The 27,679-nt window shown below is 44.1% G+C and overlaps 1 protein-coding gene across 1 annotated transcript in view; it reads left to right on the forward strand.

Moving 5' to 3' along the window:
- Window positions 1-2,890: 2,890 nt before the first annotated feature.
- SMARCC1 (SWI/SNF related, matrix associated, actin dependent regulator of chromatin subfamily c member 1) overlaps window positions 2,891-27,679 on the forward strand; it is a 90,702-nt gene continuing 65,913 nt past the window's right edge. The window contains exons 1-7 of the mRNA XM_055706822.1: window positions 2,891-3,240; window positions 10,856-10,975; window positions 16,596-16,681; window positions 20,368-20,449; window positions 21,612-21,704; window positions 24,779-24,848; window positions 27,252-27,321. Coding sequence (XP_055562797.1) covers window positions 2,974-3,240; window positions 10,856-10,975; window positions 16,596-16,681; window positions 20,368-20,449; window positions 21,612-21,704; window positions 24,779-24,848; window positions 27,252-27,321 — 788 coding nt within the window. The 5' untranslated portion in view covers window positions 2,891-2,973. The remainder of the gene's footprint in view (window positions 3,241-10,855; window positions 10,976-16,595; window positions 16,682-20,367; window positions 20,450-21,611; window positions 21,705-24,778; window positions 24,849-27,251; window positions 27,322-27,679) is intronic.

Genomic DNA, 27,679 nt, shown 5'->3' on the forward strand with positions numbered 1-27,679 from the left:
GAATCTGTGTATTTCCTTGTGAGTTGTCTCTCTTCCTCCTAGGCTGCCATCTGCTGTGAGCATTGCAACAGGTCGGTCAGTTTCTAAATATCCATGAGGATACATGAGTACTACCAGCTCCCTTCAGTCAAGCTCTATCACTAACCTGCTGCTTTGTCTTTCTCTAAGGCTGCCTTAAAGTTACATGTAAAACCTTCAGCCTTTCCTCATCAGCTGCTTCATCAAGTTGTGCGCTGTTCCTGCCACCACTGAAGATGATCCAACTGTTTCACTGCTGTGGAGCTACACAAGGCCTAAAACTGCCCGTAGGGTAATTATATATGTCAGCACCCATTTTACTCAATTGCATTTATCCACTGAAGTCAAGGTCTCCATGCAAGCTTCGGCTCGTAAATCCTCTGCTTGTATTCTCAGCTCTCCCTGTGCCTGCACACTCAACTGTCCCCTGAAACAAGCTTATAAAATCCTCACCAGCAACCAGCTAGTCCTGAAGTGCTGGTGGTCATCTTCCTCCTTTGTGTAGCCAGACACTACACCCTTGCTGGCTTTAACAGTGTTCCTGGAATGCCTCTGCTGTCTGAGGGAGGATGTACTTCTGGAATGCAAATGACTTGGTCAGCTGTCCAGAGAACAGCATTTGTGTGTCAGACGTGACTGAAGGTGGCCAGCAGATCACATTCTCAGTGTTCCCAAATCTTGTGAATTTTGGAACACTGAGAATGTGACTACGTCTTGTTTCTTTAGGAAGCTAGGCTAAAGCTAGATCTTCCTCCTTTGGAAAGCACCACATCTAAATCGGGGGTCATGTTACCCCACAGACTCACAGCACCTCAGGTTAGGGTAAGAGGGGACTCTACATTTGGAAGAAAAGGCAGATGACATGAGGTGTTGAAATGCAGGGCCAGAGTAGCAGTCTCCTCATCCTTGGTATCTCATGGTTCTTACACAGCACATGAAATATTTCTTGGTTCTCACCAGATGAATGATTTCATATTTTTCCCTTTAAAGGTCCAGACCAATCCTGTTTCACAATACCTGAGCTATCCCTAACAGCATAAAACTTCACTTAAAAGGGAAAAGGACCAAGGCCATCATCTTTGGTGTAACTGAATCACATTTTTCTTAGTCCCTACAATCATGAAAATCAGATTCTGTGTTCATTTCATTATCTTCTGGGAGCTTTTACAAAACAGCGAGGTGTGTAGTGTTCACTCAGGTACAGCTTCCTCCCTCATTTCCCTCCTAGTCCTGCCTACCTTCTCTCTTTAATTCCTTTCCTTTTTATACTTCCTTCCTGGGCTTCCAAGACAGGAGGGGCATAACTGCATTCACAACTTCAAGAATTTCTGCTCCCAATGTTTTTCTGCTCCTGTGCTGCAGCTGGTGCACCTAGAGCTGCACAAACACACAGTCCTGCAGACCATGTTACGATAAACTCATTGATAAGCCACATACTAGATCTCCCTATACCCCATCTAAAGAATTGTTCCTGATTATGGTATTTTCACTTTAATTTTGCATAATTATATGCTCAAGAGACTTTTGGAGGAGCTGCCCTTTCTAGCTCAGGTATGTTGGCAAATTACAGCTATGCTTGCTGCTTTCCACCTTCTTTTCACATGAGGTATCTTGTCCTCAGTGCTCATCACTGGGTAGGGGAGAGATTCCATTCTTCAAGCTTTGAAAGTTGAGGCTCTCTCAAAGTCTTCCACTTTTTTTTTCCCCACCAAACCATTACTTATTAGGTGTCATGCCTTTGCTTCTGCCTAGAGCTTCAATCACTGCAGGCTGAATGCATGCAGCTGTATGGCTTGAGGCTCCAGTATCAGCACTCCACTACATCCTGTGGTGCCTGATGAGGGAATAAACAGCTTGATCTGGTGCCTGAAGCCTGTGAGCTGTTTCTTCATTTCATTTCTGCATAGGAATGTGAGGGCCGTCTGTCCTACAGCAAGGGGTCAACTGCCTTCAGAAGTACAGGAGGAAAAAAATATTAGTGTGGTGACACATCCTTGCTGCTGTACCTGAGGACGAGCTGTCCTATCGCCTATCTGATGCTTTGCTGTCTGCTGTCCTTCAGATAGAGGAGCAAGTATAAAAGGGCAACACATGTCCACTGTACCTCCTTCCACAGCAGGGAAGTGTTTTCCTATGCAAGGGCAAGCCAGTGCCAAAAAGGTGGCATCAGAAACTTCAGCCTGCTAAAAATTTCACTAGTGCCAGCAGTGGGCCAGGACCAAAAGGCCAGCGTTGCTTTTGAACAGGAAAATGCTTCCCTGCCCCAGGCACCCAGCGCCTCCGGCAGCGCAAGGCCCGCAGGATGACCGAGGGGTGCCGGGGGGGCCCGGAGGGCCGCGCCCCCGGTGCCGCTGTGGGGGGCTGAGCACGGAGGGCCCAGTCGCGGGGCGAGCGCGGCGCTGGCACCGGGCAGGACACCGGGGCACGGGTAACGGCGCTCCGGCCACCCGCGCCCCTGCGCCGCGGGGCTACGACCGGCCCGGGCCGGGGGAGGACGGCGCCGCCGGACGCCTGAGCACCCCGGCGCGGTCGAGGGCAGCGCGGGCCCCCTCACCGGCTCGGAGGTGTGTTTGGGGGGAGCGCCGCGAGCCCGCCCCCCGCCTGAGGCGAGCCCGCGCTAACGGCCGGCGGGGCGCAGCGCGCGTGCGTGTCGGCCGGGGGCGGGGGGGGGGGCAGGGGAGGCCGCGCATGCGCAGGGGCCGCGCGCACCGCCCGCCCCGCGCTGAGCGAAAAGGGCCGCCCGCGCATGCGCCAAGATGGCGGCGGGGCTGCGCGGGGGGGGCCCGGCGGGGCGCAGGCGCTGAGGGCGGCGGCGCGGGGGCGGCCCGCGGCGGGACGGGAGCGGGAAGAGGCGCGGTGTGGGAGCGGGGCGCACCGGGCGGCGGCGGCGAGCGGGCGGGGGAGGAGTGGGTTCTCGAGCATGCCCGAGGGGGCGGGGCCTGCGGCGTTCGACGCATGCGCGGCGTGAGGCGGGTGGGAGGCGCAGGGCCGCGGTGGCGGCGCTCGGCGAGGGTAACAATGGCAGCAGCGGTGGCGGCCGGCGGGACGGGGCCCGCGGCCGCGGCGGGGGCGGCCGTGGCGGTGAGCGGCGGGCCCGGTTTGGCGGTGCTGGCCGTGGCGCGGCGGAAGGACGGCGGCCCTACGGGGAAGTTCTGGGAGAGCCCGGAGACGGTGTCCCAGCTCGACTCGGTCCGCGTCTGGCTGGGGAAGCACTACAAGAAGGTGCGAGCGGGCAGGGGGCGGCGCGGGCGCTCGGGGGCCCCTTCCACGGAGGGGCGGCGGGTTCCGCAGCGGACCAGCCCGGGTGAGGCGGGGGGACCCTCCCGGCTTTTGTCAGCCGTGGCCTCGCCGCTGCGCCCGGCGCCTCCTGCCGCGGCCTCGGCGGGCCGTGCCGTGCCGGGGGGGGGGTCCCTGGGCCGCGGCCTCGGCGGGGCGTGCCGGGGCAGGGCGGGGAGGTCCCTGGGCCGCGGCCTCGGCGGGGCGGGTCGGGGGGGGCTCCCTGGGCTGCGCTCTCCCGGACCCCTCGTGTTCACGCCGAGGCGAGCCGCAGCCCGAACTTTCGTGTGCGGGCAAGCCTCGGCTCAGCTCGCCAGCGTTTCACACGGGTTGCGCTTAAACCGCGCCCCTGAGGTGTCAAGTGTGTTGAAAACAGGAAGAAAAGAAATATAAATAAATAAAAAAGCCGTTCGGGAGCACGTTCCCCTGGGCACGGTGCTGCGCGGGTGGCTCGCAGCCCAGGCCAGCTCGCTGCCGGTTCTCGCTGCTCCTTGCCCTTGTGTTGTTCTTCCCCTTCCCTGTGCTCCCTGTTCCCGTGCCGCCTTTTCCAGTGCTTTTCCTGTACGGCGGCTTTGTAACTTTCTTTCGGTATCTAAGCCTTGAAAAATTACCTGATGTGAACTTTCCAGAAGACAGACACATCTGTCTAGACAGCTTTGCAGCAATCCTGGCGAGAGGATTAGCTGGGGCTGGGCGATATCAGGGGGAGATGCTGGACAGCCTAGCGGTGCTTTAGTCTCTATATTTACCTGCGATTTGTGGCACATCCCTCCACTCGCTGGTGTCAGTAACCCGCCGCCAGGTCTGCCCGTTGTGCTGCGGGTGCCGTTGATGGGATTAGTTACGTGGCCGTGCTCTGAAACGGGTGTCTGAGCTGGTCTGGGTTAAAAACCAGAACGTGTTCAGGTGTGTGTTACCAGTCCTTTCACATAGCTTGCTCTGCCACAGCCGCACGCAGCGGCTTCCGCACGGCGGGGTGGAGGTCCTCGTTCAAGTGTGCAGCTTAAGCTATTTATGCTGTTGGGGAAATTGTAACGCAAAAATATATTTCCAGTTTGACAGAGTTTTGGTTGTGCTTCTCCACTGTTTCTAGACTTCTGAGAAGTGTTCTTTCATTTCATAACTGAACACCCACAAGAACACAATAAACTTTTGAAGTAACTTTGAACTGGCATCTGCCGTTCGGCAGAAGAGCGAGTCACCTTCTTAAAAGCATTAACGGTTATTGTCCCTTGCTGTTGTGAATCAAAACTATCTAGACAAGCTGGTTCTCAGCGGACTGGCCTGGCAGGGCCTTTTACGTGTAGTTCTGGAACGGGAGCTTTCATTTTGTGTGCCAAAGAAAAACTCCTTTATTATAATTGGTTTACACAGTATTACTGGTTATAAAAATTAGATGGCTTGATTTATTTCTTAAACTCTAGAAGGTAATTAGAATTGGGCTAAGAGGAAACCTTTACTGGGCAAGTGAATTTCAAAATACTGCTGTGTAAAATCCTTTGGGAAAAACCAGATAATTATTTGTTTGGGGAGGCAAGGAAACTGATGCTATTGGTGTTTAAAGATGTATCCTTAATACTCTAAATAGAAGTGTTAATTCCTTTTTCATGTGTGGCAAACGGACTCTAGTTTACCTTGTGTCTATTTTCATCTTGCTGTAGGGGCGTGACTTCTTTCAGAAAAGTGCATGGTGATTATAGCTGGCTTTTGTGCAGTTTATACCCTTAAAAATGGATACGCCTACGTCTCGGCAGTGAAGTCGTCGGCTGTAGTAGGCGTTGTGTCTGGCTCTGGGAGCCCGGGGATGTTGGGGACTGCTCAGACTGAGTCCCCAGAGCAGCAGTGAGCTTGGTCAAGGATCCAGAAGTCACAATGGGCCTGGAGGGAGTTAGAGAACTGCAACTGCAAATCTTCTCATTCTTGTCTCTAGATTAGGCAAGTCTTCAACTATCTGGGAGCTTTCCATGTCTCTAGGGTAGACCTAAAAAAGTGAGAGGTTTAAGTAGTAGTGTGGAAGACTTGCACTGGATATTGGAAGAACTCGTTGACAGGGAGGAGTGGGCTGCCTAGGCGGTGTGCTGTCTCTGTCAGAAACCTCTTGATAAATTGTTTTAGGCAGCAGTGTGGGGTTTGTAGCCCTGCGTTGCTGTGATGTGGTTTTCCTGGCACAAACCTTTCAGGTCTGGTTTTTTTTTTGGCTAAAGTGCTCGTGGTGAGGAAGGCCCTTCCCTGGATGTGCAGAAAGACGGCATGTGTCAGGAGCTTGTGTTGGGGAGGCTCAGGTGTTTGGGTGGAGGATGCCTGTAAAGACGGAAGGAACACTGGAGGGGCTGTTAGTGGCAACAAACGTAATGACAGAAAACTTAATCGCTTACTCTAAACTTCTTCCCGCTCCCTATTTTTGTGTGCGTGTGATGTAGGGAAGTCTTTCTGAGCTATTTCTCTGCTTTGAGGGTTGCAGGAGGTCGTCTCCTTCTGGACGGCAGTACAGGTGTTTGAGCCTTTCTTCCTTGTGAGTTGGAAATGGGTTTATGCTGTGGTTTTCCAGGCCTGGAGGATACAACGGGCTTTCATAGCATTTGGGTAGGCTAACTGGTGACATCAAGGTGTCCGCTAGAAGCAGAAATTTATAGTTCAAAAGTAAACTGGGCAATTCACTTTTTATTGTATTAATGCTTGGTGATCTCTAATATTATGTGTTGTTTGCATAGTTCCTTTACCATTCAGCAACAAATCGCTCTTATTAAAATGGCTTGTCCTAAACCAGTTATTTCTTGTATTGAAAAATATCTTCCTAAGATAGTTTGGGATTTTTTTGAGTATGTATACGAAGGATGCAGAAACTAGCCTTGGCCTTGCAGCTGTAGTCCCTAAGAACTGTTCCCAGTGTGTTCATTGTGGCCAGTTCAATTTATTGGCCTGTACAAGCTTCAGCTACTCGGTGGCTCTGGAAGCTGTGCCCTACCCTGTGAGACGAGGTTGGAAAACTGATTTTTTGGGGGGCAGGGAGGAGGGCGTTTGGGTTTGCTTTTTAAAGAGCGAGTGGAGCATTGTCCTGTCTTCTAATTCACCATTTAAGATGGTGTGGGCTGCCCATATGGACACCGAACTGTGCAGGGTATGAGGAGGTATCATCGCTTGGAAGTCTGGGTGGTTTGTGGGGTATCTGGGACCTGCTTGCACTAGTAGCAAGTGTAGGATAATAAGTTTTCTTTCCACATTAATGGAGTGGTGCTGTTGCAAGGTGTTGGACTGTTGCCAGTGGAGCATATCTGTTTTACTGCAGGACGATAGCAGCGGGCAGCAGTGTGGGATCCCTTTATGCCCTTCTATTAATAAGCCTCAGCCCGACAGCGAGGAGGGACGAACTGCTTCTTGGCAGCTGTTATGAAATGGCAGTTGTTGCAGCCAGAGATGTCTGTTTGGAGACCACCTGCTTGTTCACTGCCAGCCAAGAGCTGAATTTAGAGGATTTGTAGTTCTCCTTCTGCTGGCTCCGACTTCCCCTGTCGGTGCTAACCTTATCAAGTATTTCTTCAGTGACTGACTTTGATTTAATCTGAGGGAGCATTTTCGCAGTGTCTGCAGCTCTTTTGTGTTCTCGCCTTTAAGAAAGGAACAAGGGTTATAACCTAGATCAAGGTATTTTAATGTTGGTTTTCCTTTCCCTGTTATTCAGTGATCTGAGCTGAAATGTTCTTTGTTTAGGAGAAGGAAAGGATTTGTGCAACAGGGCTACAATGCAGAGCCATAATGTGGTTATTTCAGGTCACTAACCACATCAAAACCAGGTGTATGAATGTCCCTTAACGTCTGTGACAGAAGCTTTCCAGTGCAGCTGCAATGGCAGATCTTGCTGGTGAAGGGCAGTGATTTCCTCTGCTAGTGGTTACTCTCACTTCTTGAATGATTTGAGTTACAGTCTAAGACTTCTGACCATACATCTTTGCTGCTGTAAGGACGTGTGGGTGGGTTTGTATTTCTAATGGACGTGGAAACGGTAGAAAAATCTTTGCCGTGTCAATGTGGCTTTGGTATTTCAGCACTTGAACAAAATCCTCTTATGCCAAAGGTGTGTGTATCAGAACAGAGCATCATTTCTGCCTTCTGGAATTCTCTGTTTAAAAACCTTTATTTGCTGCAGAATCATTTTCTGCTTCTGTCTGCTGTGGAGACTGATGGAAAACTTGCATATCTGTTGTGACTTTGGTCCTCTGTGGTCCCCTCAAACCCACTGCGTATTGATCAGGGAATAATCTTACTGATTTTGATGCTTTAAACATCTGTTTGTGTTGCTGGTTAGTGTGCATAAGCAATTGAGAGGAGTCTTTTGTGTTTCCTTTTGAAGGTGGGTGGGTTTTCCCCCCTTATTGTTTAGGGGGAACCTCTGACAAAATAATGAGTCGGGGTTCCTGATGTTATCTTCCTTTCTGATAGCTCCCAGCTGGCAGTGCTTCTTGCAAGAGGTAAAAGTGGGATCTGCAAGTAAAGGAGTAAGTGCCTGAAAAATTTCATGTCTAAGAATATACTTTCCAAGGTGTCTTCTCATGTAAATGTGTTTGGTGTCCCCTCCTGAAGGAAAACGTCTGAAAAAAATACACAGTAAGTCACTGCAAGACCACCACTTCTGGGTTCAGTTTTTTGACTGAGGTTGCAGTCATCAGTGTTTAGAGCCACCTTGTTTACAGCAGGCAGTGTTACCTTGTGACTCGTTTATGGGTGACAAAGAAACCTAAACTTTTACTATCTCCTTATTGCTTTTCATTTTCTGTTTTTGTTGCCTTGTTTGTGTGAAGAGTACGTTCTGTCTCTGGTTATCATTTTCATGAATTATGTCCCTGTGACTTATTGGCTCCTGAAACTGGAACTGAGAGAACCTTAGCTAGGGGGTTATGCTGAAGGCAGTTTTGTTCTAAGTGCCCTAAAGAAGCTGTGAGTTTAAGTAGATGGTATGGGTTGAGAGGTAGATTAGTGAAATTACAAGGGTTTGGGTTGGTGGTTGAGTTTTTTGTTTCGTGTTAAATGATGGCCACAAGCACAGAATTGCTTTATCCTTCTGTTTTACTGGTAGTAGAAGCCATCAATGCTTGCTGCCTTGTTCCGTTGTATGCATTTTTGGGGTGCTTTTATTAATTTTAAATACAGTGTTAAACATGTTGCAGAAAACTTTAAGACTTTTATCCTGTACAAAAAAAGCAAATGTAGCAGTAAAGAGTTTTTTTCCCCCCCATTAAATGAGTTTTAATGGTTATGGTTTTCTGTGTTCAGTGTTGCCAGAATGAAGGCTGTGTAGCTTCAGATAAGATATACAAAAGCTGCTTTTGCATCTTTTATCTTCCTGGAGTAGGCCTCCCATGCAAAACTAAAGCTGTACTACTACAGTGTACTCTGTTTACTGGGAAAAATATCTATCTGTCTTAAGCTGGGCTTAAGCTGGAACCAGTGGCTTTGCTTTTTGAACATATTTAATGTGTATGACGTGTGAAAGTGTTCAAAATCAAAGCTGTCCTGCTAATAGGAATGGGATTATTTAATATGAAGTCTGACACTTGGATTTGCTGTGCTTTTGTTTTCATATTTTTGCAAATCCTCAATCTGTAGTTTAGCAGATATCTGTTTTGCCTGCACCTTTCAATTTACATTTGTTTGATTGCATTATAATTGGCATAGTTGAATTAAAAGCTCAGAATTTTATTCAGACTTGCATAAGGTGGTGGTGCAAAAGGTTGAATGTGCGAAATGATGGGAGATTGAGGGCTGTTAGCTGTGATTTCCAGGATGTGCATGGATGTAGGGTATGATAGTCACTTATTTTTAAACTATACAAAAAATAGTACAAGGTAAATCTTCCGTTAACAGATACAAAAATACACAGCACTGCATGCATTTTGGTAATCATCCTTCTTGGTTTAGCAACCCTCAGGACACTGATAAAAAGGATTTTGGCAAATTTACCAGTAGCGGTTTAAGTATTATCCTGTGCCTCCCTGTGGGAGAATTTTGCCACTTGTAACAAAGGCAAGAGAATGGCATGCTGCCCGCTGAGCTGCAGCACCTGGTAAGCGAGTGCAGAGCCTGGGATGGGTTTTTCAGTAAAGATGCTGGATTAACTGGGGCATCTGAGCGAGTCGCACACTCCGTTTTGCCATCCTCAGATCAGTAATTCCAACAAAAGATTGCTTAAACTGCTCTGGTGAATCCAGCTGCAGCACCCAGAGCTTCCAGTCCAAAAATTATAAAGAATAGTTGCTAGCTGAGAGGAGTGAGAGGGTCTAGAGGTTTTTTAAAAAAGCCTAAGAGCAGAAGTCTTTATCTTCAGCTGGATTCTAGCAGTGATAAAGACCGACTGTTATTGCTGCTTCATCATATCTCTGTGGTAGCTGTTGTGAATTGATAGGAGTTATTAATTGGATAAAACGATCACAATTACCTGCCTTTCCTGGGGGAGGGAAGAGGACTAAGAAAAATGCGGCTTTGGAAATTCAGCTTTCTGTTCTTTATAGGCTCATATTTCTAGATTAGGTTTTATACACAAGGCAGGACACCTGGGGAATCTTACAGGTATCTGTGTCCTTCGAGTTGCGAAGATTTAATTTCTCAGATGCGTGTCCCTGTCCCTCAAGTGCTGAAGGAGCTTGCATCTCGGAGTCAGATACTGTGAAACTGTCATGGAAAAGTCTGTGTCTTTTTCTTAACTTCTGCTGTGTAGATAGTGCTTTGGAAAGTTTAGTGAGGTTGACTGCAGTTTAACGCTGCTGTTTTAAACCTTTGAGGGCTCTGGCTCAATCTTTTAAGTGGCTTGTGAAGAATCCTTTGAGGGAAGAGCAAAGACCTTGTGGCTCATAGCATTATCAAGGTAAATGACTCGGGTAGCTAATATTGCTGCATGTTCTACATCAATGTTGGTTCTACTCTTAGTAGTCTTCTGGCATGGTGAGATTACATCCAGTAAGTGAATCCTGTAATATTAGGAGTAATGAAAACACAGCAGCCTTGGGAGGTTTTTTATATTCCATGCTGTGATTTCCCCTTTTACATATATGCATTTTATTAGAGGTGCCACCTTGGGAAATGCTTAGATTGTCGCAGAGTATTGCAGATGTGGTTGTCTGGATTGGTTTTTCCTCTTCGTATGTGACGTGCTGCGTAGTACCAAATGGATGCTCTGGGGTTGAATGTGTAGCAGTTGATTACAGGAGTCTGTAAAGTTACTGTAGAAAGCTTTGTGTATGTGTAGGCCAGAATTAGTTTGTTCCTTTATTAGGAACTACAAATCAGATTGAAGTAGTTAATCTCTATCTGTAAAACACCACCAGCCATGATGAGCTGATAATGATTCACAGATACGTGTTGTATTTTAAGACTAAAGCTTAAAAAATGTTTGTGCTTGGTGCTTCTCCTGTGCGCACACCCCCGTCCTTCCTGGACACACAGTGATCCTTAAATCTTAAAACTCTGCTCTACAACTGATAAAGTGGGTCTGGGGAATTAGTAGGCCAGTCTACATGTTTTATTATCCACTGTCCCAAGTAAGCGTGTGCTGGGTTTTTTTGTCTTTCAGTATGTTCAAGCAGATGCTCCTACCAATAAAACACTGGCTGGGCTGGTGGTGCAGCTGCTGCAATTCCAGGAAGATGCCTTTGGAAAACATGTCACCAATCCTGCCTTCACAAAGCTTCCTGTGAGTATTGGAGTTAACCCACCGCTATTACAACAGCATACTTCGTTCTTCCTCTAGTGTCTGTGCCACTGGTTTCCTTCCAGGAGACTTGGAGGGAGATCAGCGCTTAGTCCAAGGCTTTCGTTTCTGTGTCCTCTGGAAGGGGTGAAATAGCACGCTTCTCCTTAAAAGCAGATTTTCTATGTAATACAGCTTATTTTCTGTATATTTGGAAATGATTTCCTGAATGTGGTGGAAAGGCTTTAATTTCAACTTAAAATTTACAAGCTTACATAGAATTTTAGTAAAATCTGTTTGGACTGTTGCATCCTAAACTGATGGAATAGCACGTACTTTGCAAAGCAAGCAAGTTTCAATTGGGGTTTTCTGTTGATAAAACTTCAAACCTATAATGCTATATAATACTGAAAAGTGGCTTTACCGTGTTCTTTAATAGTACATAGTTACCTAATTAGTCCAGGATGGTTTTCCATTCACTCGAGATACTGGTATACAGAAACAATATCAACATTTTAAGGGTTGCTTATTTAAAATTGAAACTTGGCACATCTTTAGCGTAGTACCCAAGTGATTGTGTTCAAAGGCCAGTCCCACTGTGCTTGGAACCCCTGCCTACCACCAAATGAATCTTGTCCAAATGAGTGCGAAGTCTAAACCACTGAAAAGAGGGACCAGGGATGCAGCAAATGGGAAGGACAAAGTAGCAGAAGGATTTTGGTTGAGAAGGGCAAGGACTGCAGCATGGTATCGAAGCACCCAGTTGGTCAACTTGGGGCAGGTTTTGTGGGTCAAGACAACTGTCAAAAATGCATGTGTAAGCACTGGGGAAGTCTACGGCAAGGTCTTTGCTTGTCTTTGCCGCACAATGCTTACTGGGAATGTAAGGTCATGCAGTCTAGCGTTCTGTTTAGATGTACGTACCAAGTTCGAAATATTTGTAACTGATTGCAATGTCATAAATGGCAGTTGTTCTGAAAACTATTGAAAGTACCCCGTCTTCTTTGGTCCACCATGTAAAGAATAGTATCTCTTTTGTGGTGATTTTTTCCCCAGATGTTTTGCTTATGCAGCTTCCTTTGTGAGGAGTGTGAATTCACACGCGTTTTCTTCAGAAGAGGAGGTTTCAGCCATAGTTATTGTGTGAATCTCTTGGTGCTTAGGAACACACAGAAGCACCACAAGATGCCATTGAGGTGTCGCTCACCATCTCTTCCATTCTGATCGCCTGCTGCCTTGGTGGTTGTGAGAACTCTAGGGACAGAGGGAACATGGCAGTGCTTTATTTTGGTATGGCAGTGTAGACTGTAAAAATACCGATATTCAACAAGTTGATAAAACCATTTGAGTGCTCTCAAGTCTTAAATCAATTTGTCTTATCTTCAGAGTGAGTAATAAAGATTTTAGTGGCATTGTAAATATGTTGTTCCTGTGTTCCACTATGCTTGCTACTGGTTCAGGCTGCAATGGAGGCTTTGTTATTCTACCATAGCACTTCGAAGGTGTGCAGAATGCTTCTGTTTTACAGGACTGTGTCTGACTTGGGAGGGCGAAGGGACATTTTAAGTGACATTGCTGATCTCCAAAAATTTATTGAAAAGCTATTGCAGACTTCCACTGAAAAGAAACGGAATGAAACTAAAAGAGGTTAAAAGTCCGTGGCTGTCTTAGCAACTGGCTGTTCATTATTACCATGTTCCTGGTGAGGGAGGATCTGAAGCTGAAGAGGAGGAGGTCACGCTTGTCTAAAAGAAACAACCCCAAGTCATCAAAACTTTGAGTGCTATGTACCTGTGGATGACTGCAGAAGTCTTCAATGTGTGACTTGCTCGCAACACCATCGCTAAAGGCTGGCGTTTATAGTCACTTGTGTGATGCTGTTCCCCTTATCGGTGCAGCCTGTCTGAGGTTAAGTGTTGTTCTTGGGAATTGCAGTTGTTGGCAAAGCACAAGGACGTGGCTCGCCAGGATCACTTGCTGGTGAGAACATGTCAAACCAAGGTTGTTACTCCAGTTCACACGAGAGTCTTGGCGCTTATTTTCCAAGTACCAGCCAGTGTCCCTCACACTTGTTCCCTGAGGTGTCTGTTCTGCAGTGCTGGAGCAGTCGGAGGCAAAGGGAAGCTGGTCTCTTCCATCAGTATTGGAGTTCACAGAGGTTTACCTGGACTGCATCTACATCTCTGCAGACTGCATCTTCTGAAATGAAATCCAAATGTTTTGCTTGGTGCTTTGAGTGGATGAAATAGACCCTGATCTATTTGAGAGAAGGTTGATAATTCTGTGTTTAAGCTCTTGTCCTTGGCAGGGATGCCGGACAGTACAGAGTGTGAATAGACCTAGAGTAAATGAAGGTTTGTTAGTTTGACTTCTGTGCGTGTCTTCTCATTATTGCATTTAAATGCATGTTGTCTAACCTTACTGATGCTTAAAAAAGCTGATTAATTCTCTTAAAGGCAGTTTTGCATGTTTCAAATAAAGGCTGTACTAAGTTAATAACCCTTAAGATGGCAAATCGTAAGGCCAGTTGGTCTTAATTGCCTTTTTATGATGGATTTGGAGTAAAAATATTGAAGGGAGTCTGGTTTATTGACAGCTGCTTGTCTTCTGCTGAACAGGTTTTGTCCAATTGTTAAGTTATTTGCTTTTATGCTAATAGAAATTACCACAGTTTAACGGGAGTGTCTTGCTAGAGTCTGCTGACACTTCAAAAAAACTGACACGTCTATGAAAAAGATTTGTATAGTTTTTAGTGGTTAAATACTGGCTGAACTTCTTGGGTGTGGTAGTAATATCCTAAGTTGCCTGAGTTGCTGCAGTTGCTTGTGCTGCTGGGGCCTCCTGCATCACTGAGCCCTGTGCCAGGCTGCAGGGCTGCCTTCCAGAACTGCCCTGGGAGCGCAGAAAGCTCTGGCCCTGTCATGGAAAGATGTAATGTGGGTTAACGTTGGGTACAGCAGTGGGACCAACAGTTTCCCAAAATGCAGGTGAGGTGAGCTTTGCTGCGGTGATTGTGTCTTGTGTGATTAAGTTGTGCGATATGTCTGGCGTGTCAGCAAAAAGGGAAAGGTCGATTCTGGATGACCTTATGTGTGTAGGACAGCTGAAGATAAGTAACAGCAACTTCCATGCTAGTGCTGCAGAAACGCTCCTTACTGTGGGTCTTCTGTTTTTGTATTGAGGTTTATTTTTCTTTTTAGAGCAGCCAGCGTTTGCTTGCGTGGTTGTAAACCAACACTTGTATTCTTGGAGCCAAGTCTTATGGCAATAAAATAATTTCATGTGTTAAAACATTTTGGTTTCGTTCAAGCTTCTGATCAGAGACTGCTTCATCTGCAGAGGACTTCAGTTTGCTAAGAATAGTACTGAAAAGCATGTGGCTCATAAACTGGCAAGTACCCGTATGGCAGCTTTGAGCTCTCTTTATTACTTTCTGTGCGCAGTAGGGCTCTAAACAGATGGTAGACCAGGAGCAGTTCTGTTCTTGTTGAATGCTTGTGAAGGATCTTTTTTTATGTTGTTCTTGGACACTGGTGTATTCGATATCTCACAGAACTGCTTTGTTTTCCATTAGCAGCTCTGGAGCCAAGGAAGGCAATGTTTCATTTAGATCCCATGCTACCATTTTTGCCTGGCTGCAAAATGAATTTAAAATGATTGTCAGCAGTGATAAGGCTGTCTGTAATTTGGTGTTCATTCTGTGTTAGGAAATGCTCCTGAGGTGTAATATAATGGACTTGAAAGAAAATTACCTGCTCTGATCTAAAAAATGAGGTAGAAGCTAGATTGGAAACATTTCCGATGTAGAAAAACTCTAGGAATCCTGTTGTCTTTGCAGTGGCTCCACCTTTGTGCTTTCTCTAGTTCCAGCAGGAGGCAGCTAGCAGAAAACTGCTGGTACCGGGAACCTGTCTGTTAGAGAGCTCCCCAAATTCTGCTTTGTGACTTGTAAAAGTTTTCTATTTTTACTGAGAAACACAAAACTGACCGATCTTGGGCTGGATGTTTAGCATGCGCATGGGGAGATAGGTTTCATTTCCTATTCCAGTAAGTGGTTGGGCATCTTGCAGCGCATGGAGCAACATGGCAAGGGGTCAGCTCAGAGTGCCCCTCCGCACAGCCATGCACTGTGGGGCTGGGGGTGTGGGGCTGTGTTCCTGTAGGGGGGCTTCCTCCCTGGGGCTTCGGGGCAGAATACACGGATCTGTTGTGGAAGCCTAGCTAGGTGCTGGACCTGCCTCTTTTTGTCATTTCAGTGTATTGTTAGAACAGCGTGCTTTTAAAAAGGCTTCTTGGGGTAAACAGGTCTGTTTCCCAGACTTCAGATCTATTTGAAGTCCTTCTGACCCTGTATAAAAGCTGCCGCAAACAGTTTGGCACTGCAGTCAATAGAAGTGTTCCAGGGTAGTCTGACTTGAGTGCATGTTTGTAAATGAATTTTTACATTTTGTAAGAACTGAAGGAGAAAGGTGGGGGAAAAAAATACCGCTTTTTGGTGGATCAGTTTATTAGTTACATTGGAAACCAGTCTGTAACTGTAAAGAGGAGGCCTGGTGGACAGAAACAGTTTGTATTTGCTCTGTTATCCTACGTTGCTTTCCGTATCCCTGGTTAGTTCACCAGTGCTGTTGCAAATTTTTCTCCCTCCTGTTCCCGATGCTGTGTGGAGAGCCTCCAGCGTCCTGTGTGTCCGTACTCACGAGCCGTGCCTGAAGTAGCTCCTGGTGGTGCCTTTCCCTGGTCCTGGCTTCAGCTGTGCTGTCTGGCTGCCTGCTGTTTTGGGGGTGACTTTGACAGTAGCTTGCTTTAACCGAGCACATGCAAACATCCTAACCAGAGGTATTAGTCAAACAGCAAAGATAATTCAAAACTGTAGTTTATCAGAAAAATGTACCTTTCTGTGTAGGGAGCGGTCTTGCTTTTTTAGTAACCTTTTAGAGAAGGGACTTGGTGGGACTCGGTAGAGCTTTTCAGTCTCCTCGTGCTCCTAGTTGAATTTCAGTTCTTGAATCCGGAGTACCTGTTTACAAACATGTGACTCAGCTGTAGTCTATAACATGGATAGTGAAGAAATGAGTTGGATTTAGTATTTCAGGGCAGATCTACACGGTGACCTTTTCAGACCTTGAACAATCAGCTTGCCGTTGCAGTGGGCGAGGGATGTGAATGGAGAGCTTTAGGAGCCATAGTGAGCGTAGAGCCTGGGTTTTAGGTTTGCATTTCTAATGATTTGTTTTGGTCTACTTTATACAGATGAAGAGCCTCTTAACTGACAGCTATGATTGTAGGTTTTATTTACTGTGAAATGGGTGTTCAGACAGTAGTTTGGATTTCTGTTTTACAGCTATGCAAGGAGGTTTTTTGCAAGCGGTGTGCATAAAGAAGGACTTGGAGTTTTCAGATGTATCAGGTTGTTCTTGCAAACACAAAGAATTCTACTTAAACCAAATGCATTTAATCTTCTTGAAACATCCTTAAAGGAGAGTGTAAAACTCCAAAGTAATAAATCTGAAACTTATATGCATTTGGTAATTTAGATGTTTAAAACTTAGTGAACAAGAATGTATTTGTTTAATTACACAGAAGTCAATGTCACTGTTTTCGCTTCTGTTTTGGGTTCCAGGCAAAGTGCTTCATGGATTTCAAAGCTGGAGGTACATTATGTCACATTCTTGGTGCTGCTTACAAATATAAGAATGAACAGGGCTGGTAAGTTTTTATTTTTTATTTATACACCTTTTGCATGAAATCAAGCACATGAAATGCCTATGCAAACTACTTAAAAGTTTTAATACTTTCTGGAGAATTGGGTAGGCAAGGGAGTCGGAGATGGGAAGAGGCAATTTTTTTTTCCTGTTTTGCTGATGGTAGCTTTTTAAAGACACCCCCCCCCCACTTCTTTATTTAAAGATAAGTTCTTTAAGTGTAAGGTCCTGAGCCTGTAGGCTGGGAGTTAATTACAAGCTTGAGGCTTCTTTTTTGCTGTTTACTTGCTGTATGCCTGAGTAAATTAACTGGTAACTTAGAATCGCTGTTCCTCACCTATAAGGTGTAAATCTTTGCTACTGTAGTGAGTATAGAGTTCAGTTAGTTGGGGAAACATGAAGCATTATATAGATAGTAATAAATGCTCAGTTTTCCATTGCTTATCACCTCCATAAATGGGGAGCACAAGTAGTTAGAAACGCTGCTCGTGGAGCTATAGACTCTAGTATTAAAACTATTCACATGACATCGCAGTATTATTTTGACCTGTGTGTTTCTAAGTTATAATCCTCTTTCCAAGCAGCGGTAGCATGAATTACTACATTTGAGAACTTTGTAACAAATCTGAGGATGAAAAGCCAATAAGTAAAAGTAAGCAAAGATTGTTCTTGTACGTGAATTTAAATAGTTTCTGCGCTGATGTTGTGCAGACCTGTAACAGAATCCCTGGAACTGATTGTATTTCTCTTATCCTCAAGAGCAAGTTAAAAGGCAAAAATAAATTGATTTGGTACGGTTGGCTGTTTTTAGGAGTTGTTTGTACTCGTATCAGCTAAATTGATACCTGAGGTGGGTGCATCGGAAAGCTGGTATGAGTAAGCTGCTGTCAGGTTTTTTTCCTACTCCAATATTGCCAGCACCTAGGACGTGACACATGGTTACAGTGTTGTGTGTGGTGTATATTTCAGGAGTGTCTTGCTACCTCTTTGCTTTAAGATAAAGGAGTTAAATGGCTCCTACTTAATGAATACTTAAATGTTCCATTTTTTCCAAACGAATTTAGTTTTCAGTCGTTGAAATTTGTCAGCAAAACACAGATATGTGGTGATCGCCTCCTCTCTTCTCACTCTCTTGCCGATTCCTCAAAACTAGTGTGGGTAGTGTCTTGTGTTTGTGCATGTGGGGTGTAGAGGGAAGTAATACTTGAATTTAACTCTAAGGATCAGACTTAGAGCTTGGAATGTATCCTTCACTGACTCAACCAAATAATATGTGGTGTTTTGCCTGAACTATGATTTTGTAAAAAATTTATTTTAATGGTATGCATTGTCGCTCTTGCTTAACCTGTTTGTGAATGATCTGTCTTATAGGAGAAGTACCTTTCCTCGTCATAATAGGTATGTCTGAAAAATGCACTTATCCAGTGCAGCTGGACATACCTTGTCTATCACTGCAATTCAAGTAGTTGTTTGCTAAAACCTGTCAGAGGGTATCAATTAAATAAAGGATAGGAAAAATTTAGTACTGCTGTTATACCTAAATGGGCAACTGAGAAAAGTGCTATTTCTTAATGTGTTGACATGCTTCTCTTTTAAAGTATGGATTTCAAAAGCAGGCAGGAATTTGGGGACGTATATATAGCATTAAATGAATACGTAATGCAGACTTCAGGCAACCAAATGTAAAAAGTTTTGGTCTAACTTCAATGCCTGAAGTGTCTTTGTTTCATAGGTGCTGAAGACTTTATTAGGTCTCTAGGTTAGTCTGTGTTTATTTGGCGATTATCTTTCTGCACCTCCTTGAAACTATTGCATCCGAGAAGGATGCATTTTGCATACAGACTATGAAGCTGTCCCTGGCTGCATAGTGGAGCAGTTGCTTGATCTTGGCTCTTAAAATCCTATTATAATACTTCATTAAATTGTGTTGTGCAGTGAACTGACAGACTTCTTGATGACTGGCCCTACTTCTGGAAGTCAGTGTAAACTTTTCAACACGCACAACGCTATTTAAAGCGGTCATAAACTTATTTTAAAATTAAAAAGACTATTCTAATAAATATTCCAGGGTATTATCTTTGACATGTTTACCATGCCCTTAGTGTGAAGGGAAGAGACTGTGATACTGCTTTAGCATAGAAGCTGTCATTCATGAGCAGTCAATATTTCTGGTGCTGCCCAGCACTGCAGCATATTTACCAGCACCACCTGCATGGGCAGCTTCTTTCTGAGTGCTGGAGAGCCTCAAGTGACGGAGAACATGGTGGTCTCAGCTGAAGTGTCCTTGTTCAGTAGTGTAATATTGATGTGATGTCATCCTTGTGTCGTAATGGGTTTTGTGACTAAAAATCAATCTTGCTTTGGTTTACCTTCATCGTATGTTTATAAACTTTAAAAAGTGATTTGACGTGTTACTGGAGGCAAGCATGTGTTTAAAAGAAACTGTCATTAGATTTGGGCACTGGAATAAATTCTTGTCTTTTAAGTTGGGGTGTTAAAGCATTATCAGTCACTGCATGGTAATTATGTGCATGGCCTTTTCACTGTGTTCAGTGTACAGGGTATTTTTTTATTTTATGCACTGAAATTCCTCCTGCCAGTATTGCCACTCCTGGACACCAACTCAACGCTCCGGTTAAGAACATTTTCAGACTCCAGCAACAGCTTTTTTTTCAAAACTTGGGAGGTACAGAAGTACACCAGGCAGTGTTTTACATCTAAAAGTCAACTACCTGATTATCTAAACATACCATTGTGCTTTGGAAAAGGCTGAATTGTTAAGGGTCAGGGCAAAATGTTTGAGAGGCTCCTGCAGCACTACTTACCCTGGCTAGTGGGGATGAGCCTGCGTGGTGGTGCCAGTGCTGACCCTGGCGAGGGACTGGCTTTAGTGCTGCTCTTGTCCCACCTCTCAGGTTCTTGGGGGTCACCATTCAAATTCTTCATCTGAGTTGATTCATCTGTGACTTCTGAATATGTGTATGGCTCAGGCGGATAGGGCAGAATGCCTCTGGGAGGCTCTTGTGGTTCTTCCCAGTAGAAGGTCAGATTTTGTGTTATGCCCCCCATTTCTGATACTCTTAAATCTACATTGTTATTTCAAGACTTTTGCTTGCTTTGTCAATGCAGTAGCACACTTTAAAGTACCAGAGTCCAATAAAGATGATCATGAAATGCTTACATGGATTATTGACTACCTGTGTGCTGTGTGGGGTGGCTTGTTAGCAAATAGATGACTAATTTAGAAAATAGCAGGCAGACGGCTTGCTGTGTTTTTCCTGGATTAGAGTCTGGGACTGGTGGATGGGTGCAACTAGAAGTAAGAGATGCCAGAGCTTGTTCATGAGTTTTCTCATCTAGTTGTTGAAATCCATTTGATTATGTTTCTGTTTAATTATCCTTTGTGACTGTAGTGGAATGCACAGCCCTGCTAGAGGGTTTTGTTGGACAATGTCAACCTTCATTTTTCCTAAACATTTCACAAATCAGTTGCATTTTGTTGATTTAGTTCATGGTGATTTTTCTTGCTTGTGAGGGCTGCCAAGTGAAGCAAAAATATTTGTGATTGTGCTTTAAGTGTTCTTGTGTAGCTACCATGATATACTGTTTTTCTTGTGGAACGTGAAAGATTCTTGAGTACTGAGTGGAGGAGAGTTGAATTTAATATTTTTGAATAATTTTCCTTAACAGGCGGAGGTTTGACCTGCAGAATCCATCCCGAATGGATCGAAACGTGGAGATGTTCATGAACATCGAGAAAACACTAGTGCAGGCAAGAAACTCATGTACAGGACTGTGTTCGCTTGCTTGGGAAAGGGATTCGCTAGCCTTTCACGTACCTAAGCTGTGACCCAGTGAAGAGTTATGTCCAGGACTTCTGTAGGAGTGTTAGATTCTTCCCTCCCTCTTCCACCCATTTTAGTCACAAGTCCGATTATTACTTTAAAACTTCAGAATGTTTTCACTGATGTTCTGTGGATATGGACAGGGTGAAAAAAACCTCTTTGTAAGGTAGGAGAAGGCATTCCGAGTGACTCTGTCATGTTGTGAAAGTGTCACACTTAGGACTGAGTAACCGTTCTGTACATACCCATGCAATTGCTGACGTTTTTGAGACCTTCAGCCTGATAACGGTTTGACTTTTTTTCAGGTTAGGGTACACTTCAGACTGTCTTGCTTGTTTTATCGAACAGGTTGTTACCATAAGACAGCAGATAACAGCTGTGTGGAGACTAATTTGAAGTTAAATTTTTTAAACTGCTGTGTATGACAGAATTTTTTAATCCCCCCCCCCAAAAAAAAAATATATAGTATATAATATAGTCAAGATGTGACTTTCAGGAGCTTATTAAAAGTGGAGGTAGGAGGAAGGACAGCAAAAATAAACAGTACTCTTATTATACTAAAATTTCTGTTATTGCATGGTGGTTTCAGTATGTAATAGAGTACCTGTTAGAATTCAAAATGAAACGAGTGTGTACCTGTCAGTACTGTAGAAATGTGTGAATCTGCATGTCAGTGTAACAGGACAGATTCAGATCCAGAGGCTGACACGCAGGGAACTTCAGTTCCCTTTCAAGTGAAGTGTTCCAGAGCCTATCAAAAAATCTTTGAAATCAAAGACCGGGTTTCCATTAAAGATGTGAAAGCAGGAATGTGGGAACAGCTGCATTGGGTTGCGTTCCCTTTATCTGTGATAACAGCAGATCTGCAGAGACCAGAAGGAAACCCTGGGTGAGACTCCGGCGGGGAGGTGTGCCGAGGAAGTACTGCAGTGGCAGGGGTCTCTGGAGCTAGGGTCAGTGTGCCATGGCACAAGCTGCCACGTGTTCCTCTTGAGCTCTCTCAAGCATTGCTGATCTTAATGGGATTTTTTGATTTATGTCACAGGTGGCCTACTAATTTCTTATTTAACTTCCTATTCTCTCCACTAGAACAATTGTCTGAGCAGACCAACCATCTACCTCATTCCAGATATAGAATTGAAGTTGGCTAATAAATTGAAGGATATTGTCAAACGTCACCAGGTAATTGTTAAATAGCATATCTTAAAACATTTTGTCAGTCGTAAGATAAAATGTATTCACCTGACTTCAGCTTATCAGTTACATCTGAATTGTCTGACAACACAAGGCGGCAGCAGCAAGTCGCTTAAGACCAGAAGTTCACTATTTGTAAAATGCCATTAGTAGTTATCCTCGCATGGAGATGGAGTCGTAACTGTTTTAGAAGTAAATCTGAAATTGCTGTTGAAGTAAAAAGTAGTTATGGTGTCTCGGTGAGCTGGCTGCAGGCCCTAGATGATTTGCTGTTGAATACCTGCATATATAAAGCAGAAGCTCATTGTTTGTCCAAATCTGAGACCAAAGAAGGTAGCATGTAATACAGCTGTTCTAGATATGTGGGAACAGCATAAGGAAGCTTTAGTCTTAAAATGATTGCTACTTTTTTTTTGCTTTATTCTACTTGCTTTTGTTCTTGCCTGTGTTGAACAGAGCATAAGTAACAGCACTCCTGCTTGTTACGTAGTCAGCATATTTCCAAAAGAGTCAACATCTTCACATTGTAATTTAATATAGGAAATGATGAGCTGAACAAGCTATTAAGCTTCGTCTCTTAAGAATATAAACAGTCTTTTTACTTGTCTTGAGAGAAAAATCCTGGAATGTGAACTCTAGATGGTCTTGATAGCCTTTTGTGTTTTGATAATTCACGGCTGTAGCCAAAGTACAGTGTTTCTTTTCCACATTAAATGTATTTCCTGTGTTGGGATTATAAATCATCATCCCAACTTCAGTTGTGTAATTTTTCACAAGTTACTTGTAGTTTTTCAGCTGATTCAGGATGCTTGTTATTGCTTAAATTGGAGTTAATGATTCAATTTTCCTTTCATAAAGGAAGTCTACAGTGAACTCAAAGCATGCTATATCTGTGAATGATTTCGGGGACTTCTCAGTAAGGCAGCTTTGTGTGTAAAGGGATGTGAAGAACTAAAAACAGAGACTGTCCCTAATTCCGCCTTTTGGGCTTGCTTCTTTGCCCTCCCTCTGAATTCTCATCTTGCATTTGTGTTGATGTCTGTGCTTGCTCGCTATCTTGACTTTTTCTGTTTAACCTGTTGCTGTTGTCTTTCCTCCACCCCATCCCTAGTACTGGTAGCTCCCTCCTCCCTGGCGTTCCCACCCTCGCTGCTCTGACTGCAGCCTTGCAGAAGAGTTGCGTGTCTCTCGTCCCAGCACAGTGCCAGTGTCATCTCTGGGCTTATAAACAGAGCTGTCAGTAAGATGTTTGCTCTCTCTGCTGATGGAGATGCTGTTACGGTTTCTGGTAGTTGCACTTTTTCTGATTTTCTTTATAAATGTTGAGGATTTTTTGAGAAGAGCCAGGATAATAATTTAGGAACTTGAAAACAGGTAATGAGTGAGATTTAGCATAAAGTCTGTCTGCTTCAAGAAAAACATTTTGTCACTAGAGAATTCTTCCATCTTGTTACGTCTTTAGCTTCTAATCACATTCAGTTTAGCAGAGGCAGGGAATAAGCCTTACAATCTGCTTATACCTTTTTCTGAAAGCTGTTCTAGTGTAAAGTACCCATCCCTTTGTTTTCAGTTAGGCTAGCATCTGAGAGAGACTTTCTGTTCGTCTGTTGTCTGATGGGGTTTTGAAAGCTCCATAGGAAGTAGGTGAAACTTAACTGATCTAATTCACAAAGCTCAAATTAGATATATAGAAGAGGATCTTTAGCTCATGGGAAATGAAGGGAGGAGAATTAACATTGTTCCTTAAACACTTTGCAGATTCTTTATTCACACCAGGGCTCTTTCCTTTGGAGCATTTTTAAATTCTTCCTACTTTCCAGCTCTCCTTTTTGCTGTTGCTCAGAGCACCTCCTCTCCCTTTACCCAGTTCTATGAACTCTTGGTGTAGGAGCTCTTTGCTCTTTGGCCCCTGATAGCAGACTAGTCTTTGAATATTGTTACCATAATGCAATGCATCTTCATGCTTTTTTGAATTTTCTTTCTTTTGATGCTGTCTTCTAAATAAGGTATTCACATATTGTTGGCTGTGACTATCCCATGTGCTCTTAAGTCCTTTAAATAAATCTGTCAAGTGTTTGTGGAATGTAAATTGTGAATAACATTTTCATACAAACTGTTTCAAAACATAACTCCTGCAGAAGATTCTGCAGACTGTGAATTTCGGCTGTCCTTGGAAATGACTCTTCATATATGGAGACTGGAGGTGTGTCCCCACAGCATGTGGGAGAATCCTTATGGCTCTCCACGTGAGGGAAGGACAGGGTTTTCTCGACTGGTCACACTAAGCAGTGTTAGGTATTTATTTAACAGATCATGTAGTAATTTTTTTTTGCCTGTAGATGCCATAGGAATATAATTACGGCCTGTACCCATATGCAGAGAAATTGCTTTGTCGCACTGTTTGTGGCACCTACATAAGCATGAGAAGTACATCTGTTGCTTCTCATATGTTGAGAAAGTGACGTGCTAAGCCAGCAAGAAGAAAAAGTGTTTTCATGTTTGGGTATTTTGACACACAGTGGTATCATGTTAGTGTAGTTCTGATTTACTCCCTTTGTTCTATGATTTAGGAGGCTTTCTTGAAAGAACGGGTGTTTATTCTGTCTCTTGACAATACAGCCTTTCTTGAGCACTAGGGCTGTTCTATTCAAGGCAGCCATTTCTAGTTAAGTTTCTTTTAGACTTAATCTTAAATTGTCATACTTAGAAATTGTTTTGGACCAAAGTGTGTACGTAATGAGGGAAAAAAGTTACAGATGCTTTCATACAAAATATTCACCAATAGGCTTGTATGAACTGATAGTTAAACAATTTACCATGAGAATTGGGGCAGAACGAACTAGGAGGAGGAAGCATTTGAGATGAAGAGAGTGAGAGGTGTAGTAGTTTGGCAGCAATCTTAAAATAATTGTCTTTTTCTGGCACTCCTTAGAGGTGGCGTTCTTGTAGTTGCATTGAAGCTAGCCTTGAATATTTCTAGGTTGTATGGGCTGTGAGAAGTCTGGGGTAATGTGCTGAAGGTTTCTCATACAGTTTCTTCCTTTCATCCACTTTTCCCACAGGGAACAGTAACTGAAGAGAAATCAAAGGCTACCCACCATGTTTATCCAAGTCCTACCTCAATGGATGATGGTAAAATTGTTTTCCAATTTTTAACTGGAAATAGTCTTGTAACTACATTCTGTAGCAGTCACAGGAGCTTTAGCACAGGCACAATGTATTCCTAGCCTGCTCCTGAGAGCCACTTGAAAAATGTTTCTAAGGTTAATGCCTCCAAGTAAAGTTACTGTGTGTCCTGCTTCTAGCTGTTGGGTGTAACGTTCATGTTTTTAACTGACACGGTGTTTTCTGATTAAGGTGTGTTAATGCTGACTCCTCTTCAGTGTTCATGCTGGAAACTGAGGTGTTATTTATTGCTGAACACAGGTGGACATCTTGTTTGTCCCAAATAACTTGTAGGCTGCAGGAGATCAAAGCTAAGTGTCTGGAAGAACTTAAATTAACTTAGGTTAAAAATTAAAAGGAAGGACAGCAGAAGTAGGGGTCTTTAAAATAAATATTAATGGAAACTTTAGTTTTATTTTGTTGCTTCTGTGGTGGCTCCCAAGTGCATAAATACAGGTCAGAATGCTGAGTGAAACATTATTAGGAATCAACTGGATGTGTGAAAGGTAGATAGATGCTAAAGTAAATGAGAATTGAAAAATTGTCTGCTGTGTTCTCATCTATCCAGGTGCCAGGTTGTGAATGCTGGTACATACATTGCATGTAGTGATACAACAGGGGTAGTGGCTTTGCGCTGAGAGAGGGCAGATGGAGATCAGAGCTGAGGGAGAAATCCTTCCCTGTGAGGGTGGCGAGGCGGGGGTGGGACTGGGGGGTCTTTAAGGGCCCAGCCGAACCCACACCAATCAGGGTTTCTATGTGGTTTGACAAGGTAGATGCAATAACAAGTAGACATGGTAAACAGAGATTGTTGGCTTTATTATAAATATAAATATATATTGGCTGCCTCTGTGACATACATAGGTTCCACAAAAGCAGTTCAACAGCTGCGTTCTTCAGTAAATAACAAAAAACCTGTTCTTAATTTTTTTCATGTTAGACACATCTAATTGTCTAGTGGATGATGTCGCATGTGAGCTTCACTGACGTAAACGGGCTTTTCCTGGTGAGGCCTGGCAGCTGCAGGCCGCTAGGTGGAAGTGTCCCCCTGTGCAGGAGTGGCCAGGGCCTGACCCACCCCAGGGCTCGCCTGTGTCCTGTCCTGCTGGTAGACACGGGCTTGTAGTTATTTTTAACGAGTTCAGGTTCTCACAAAAGGGTTGAGCGTAGTAGGTCCCATCTGTTTTGTAGTCAGCAAACATGCAGATGTGTTAAATAGAGCTCTTAACCCTTGGTTATACTAAGATGAGAAAACAGCCATAAATCCAAGCAGTGTAACCCTATACAGGTTCACATTCTCCGGCTTTGCCTTCTAACACTGCTCTGGGCTATATTCTCAATATTTGGGTTGCAGGGGGTAGGTTATTACATTGTGTCAGATGTGCAGTTTGAAAGAAAAAAAGTTTAAAACGCCAGTTAGACTGAGTGTATGCCTTATTGCAAAATCAGCAAAGTGTTAGTGTTGCTCAGTCAGCCTGTAGTAACTTGAAGTCCTTATTAGCACTGCTGTGAAAGAAGAAAGTTGAAATCCAAGTTTTCTTACACTCTTGGAAGTTTTTTATTAAAATCTGTTTTACCACCACCCCTTGCCCTGACATTCTTCCTTCAAAACCCTGTTGTTTTTTTAAATACCTGTTGAGAATAGAATTCAATACTGGGAAGAGGGTCATTTTAAATAAATAGAAATCAGTAGAAGAAGTTAATGAGGGGATTCAGATGCCTAACAAGGATACAGAAAGATGGGGGGGAAATATTTACCAGTTGAGAAGAAACCATTTGGGAGTTTAGTCTTTGTTATTTATTCAGAAATTTGAAAAAAGTGACAGATTGGGGTGTGTCTCTGTGTCTGTCTCCCTGTGTTATTCCTGCTGTCTTTCCTGAATGTCCTCTTGGAGGATTTGCTGTGTCCTGTTCTGAGTTCCAGGCCAAAGCAGCCAAGGAATTTGGGAGATGGGATGGGACAGGACAAGCTGGCAGAGGATGGTGCCTCAGCCTCTCAACCAGAAATGCCTCTTGCTCCTGTTGAGAAACTGATCGTTGTTTCAGGCGTCTTTGAATCTTAATCTGAAGTGTGTTAGGATATGAATGTGTGTGGCCAGGGAAGGAAATGTAATCATCCTTAGCATTAAAATGACTTTACTAATGTAACGTCTGTCATATACAGGCAGAGCACGTGTGAGTTTAGACGCGGCCAAGGTAATGCAGGCAGGTGTGTTACTGTGGCAGGCCAGGCCATTGCAGTGACACTGCAGCAGGCTTTTATCAGGGGTGGTTGCAATAACTTTACTATGACTGACGATGGAAAAGCAAAATAGTGTTTAATGTGCTTTACAAGTGGAATCTGATGCTAGATCTCTCTCCCCTTTGCAGATGAATGGTTGAGACCTGTGATGAAAAAAGACAAGCAGGTGCTGGTACACTGGGGATTTTTTCCAGACAGGTAAAGAAAGGTGGGGGAAGAATGAAGACCCCAAATCTTACTTAAGTTTGTTGAAGGAAAAGCCTTGATAAAAACTTGTGAGTAGGAAAATCCATGTCCTCAAACAAGCTGCTCCTTGAGCTTGCTGAGCCTTACCTCTCCTGGTAGTGGTGCTCTGCAGTTATCAGTGGCAAACCTGCACGGACAGTGTCCCAGCTTGTGGGCTGCAGCTGTGCTCTTCCCTTGTTCTGCAGCACGCCAGGCTCAGGCCTGTCCCACAGTGGCTCATTTGAAAATGTAACCCAAGTACACAGTACTGTGTTCCTGTTGGTTTGATTCTCAGTGATTGTACGTCACTGTTCATATTATCAGACAAACA

The sequence above is a fragment of the Falco cherrug genome, chromosome 4 (assembly GCF_023634085.1).
Source record: "Falco cherrug isolate bFalChe1 chromosome 4, bFalChe1.pri, whole genome shotgun sequence".
In the NCBI taxonomy this organism is placed as follows: domain Eukaryota; kingdom Metazoa; phylum Chordata; class Aves; order Falconiformes; family Falconidae; genus Falco; species Falco cherrug.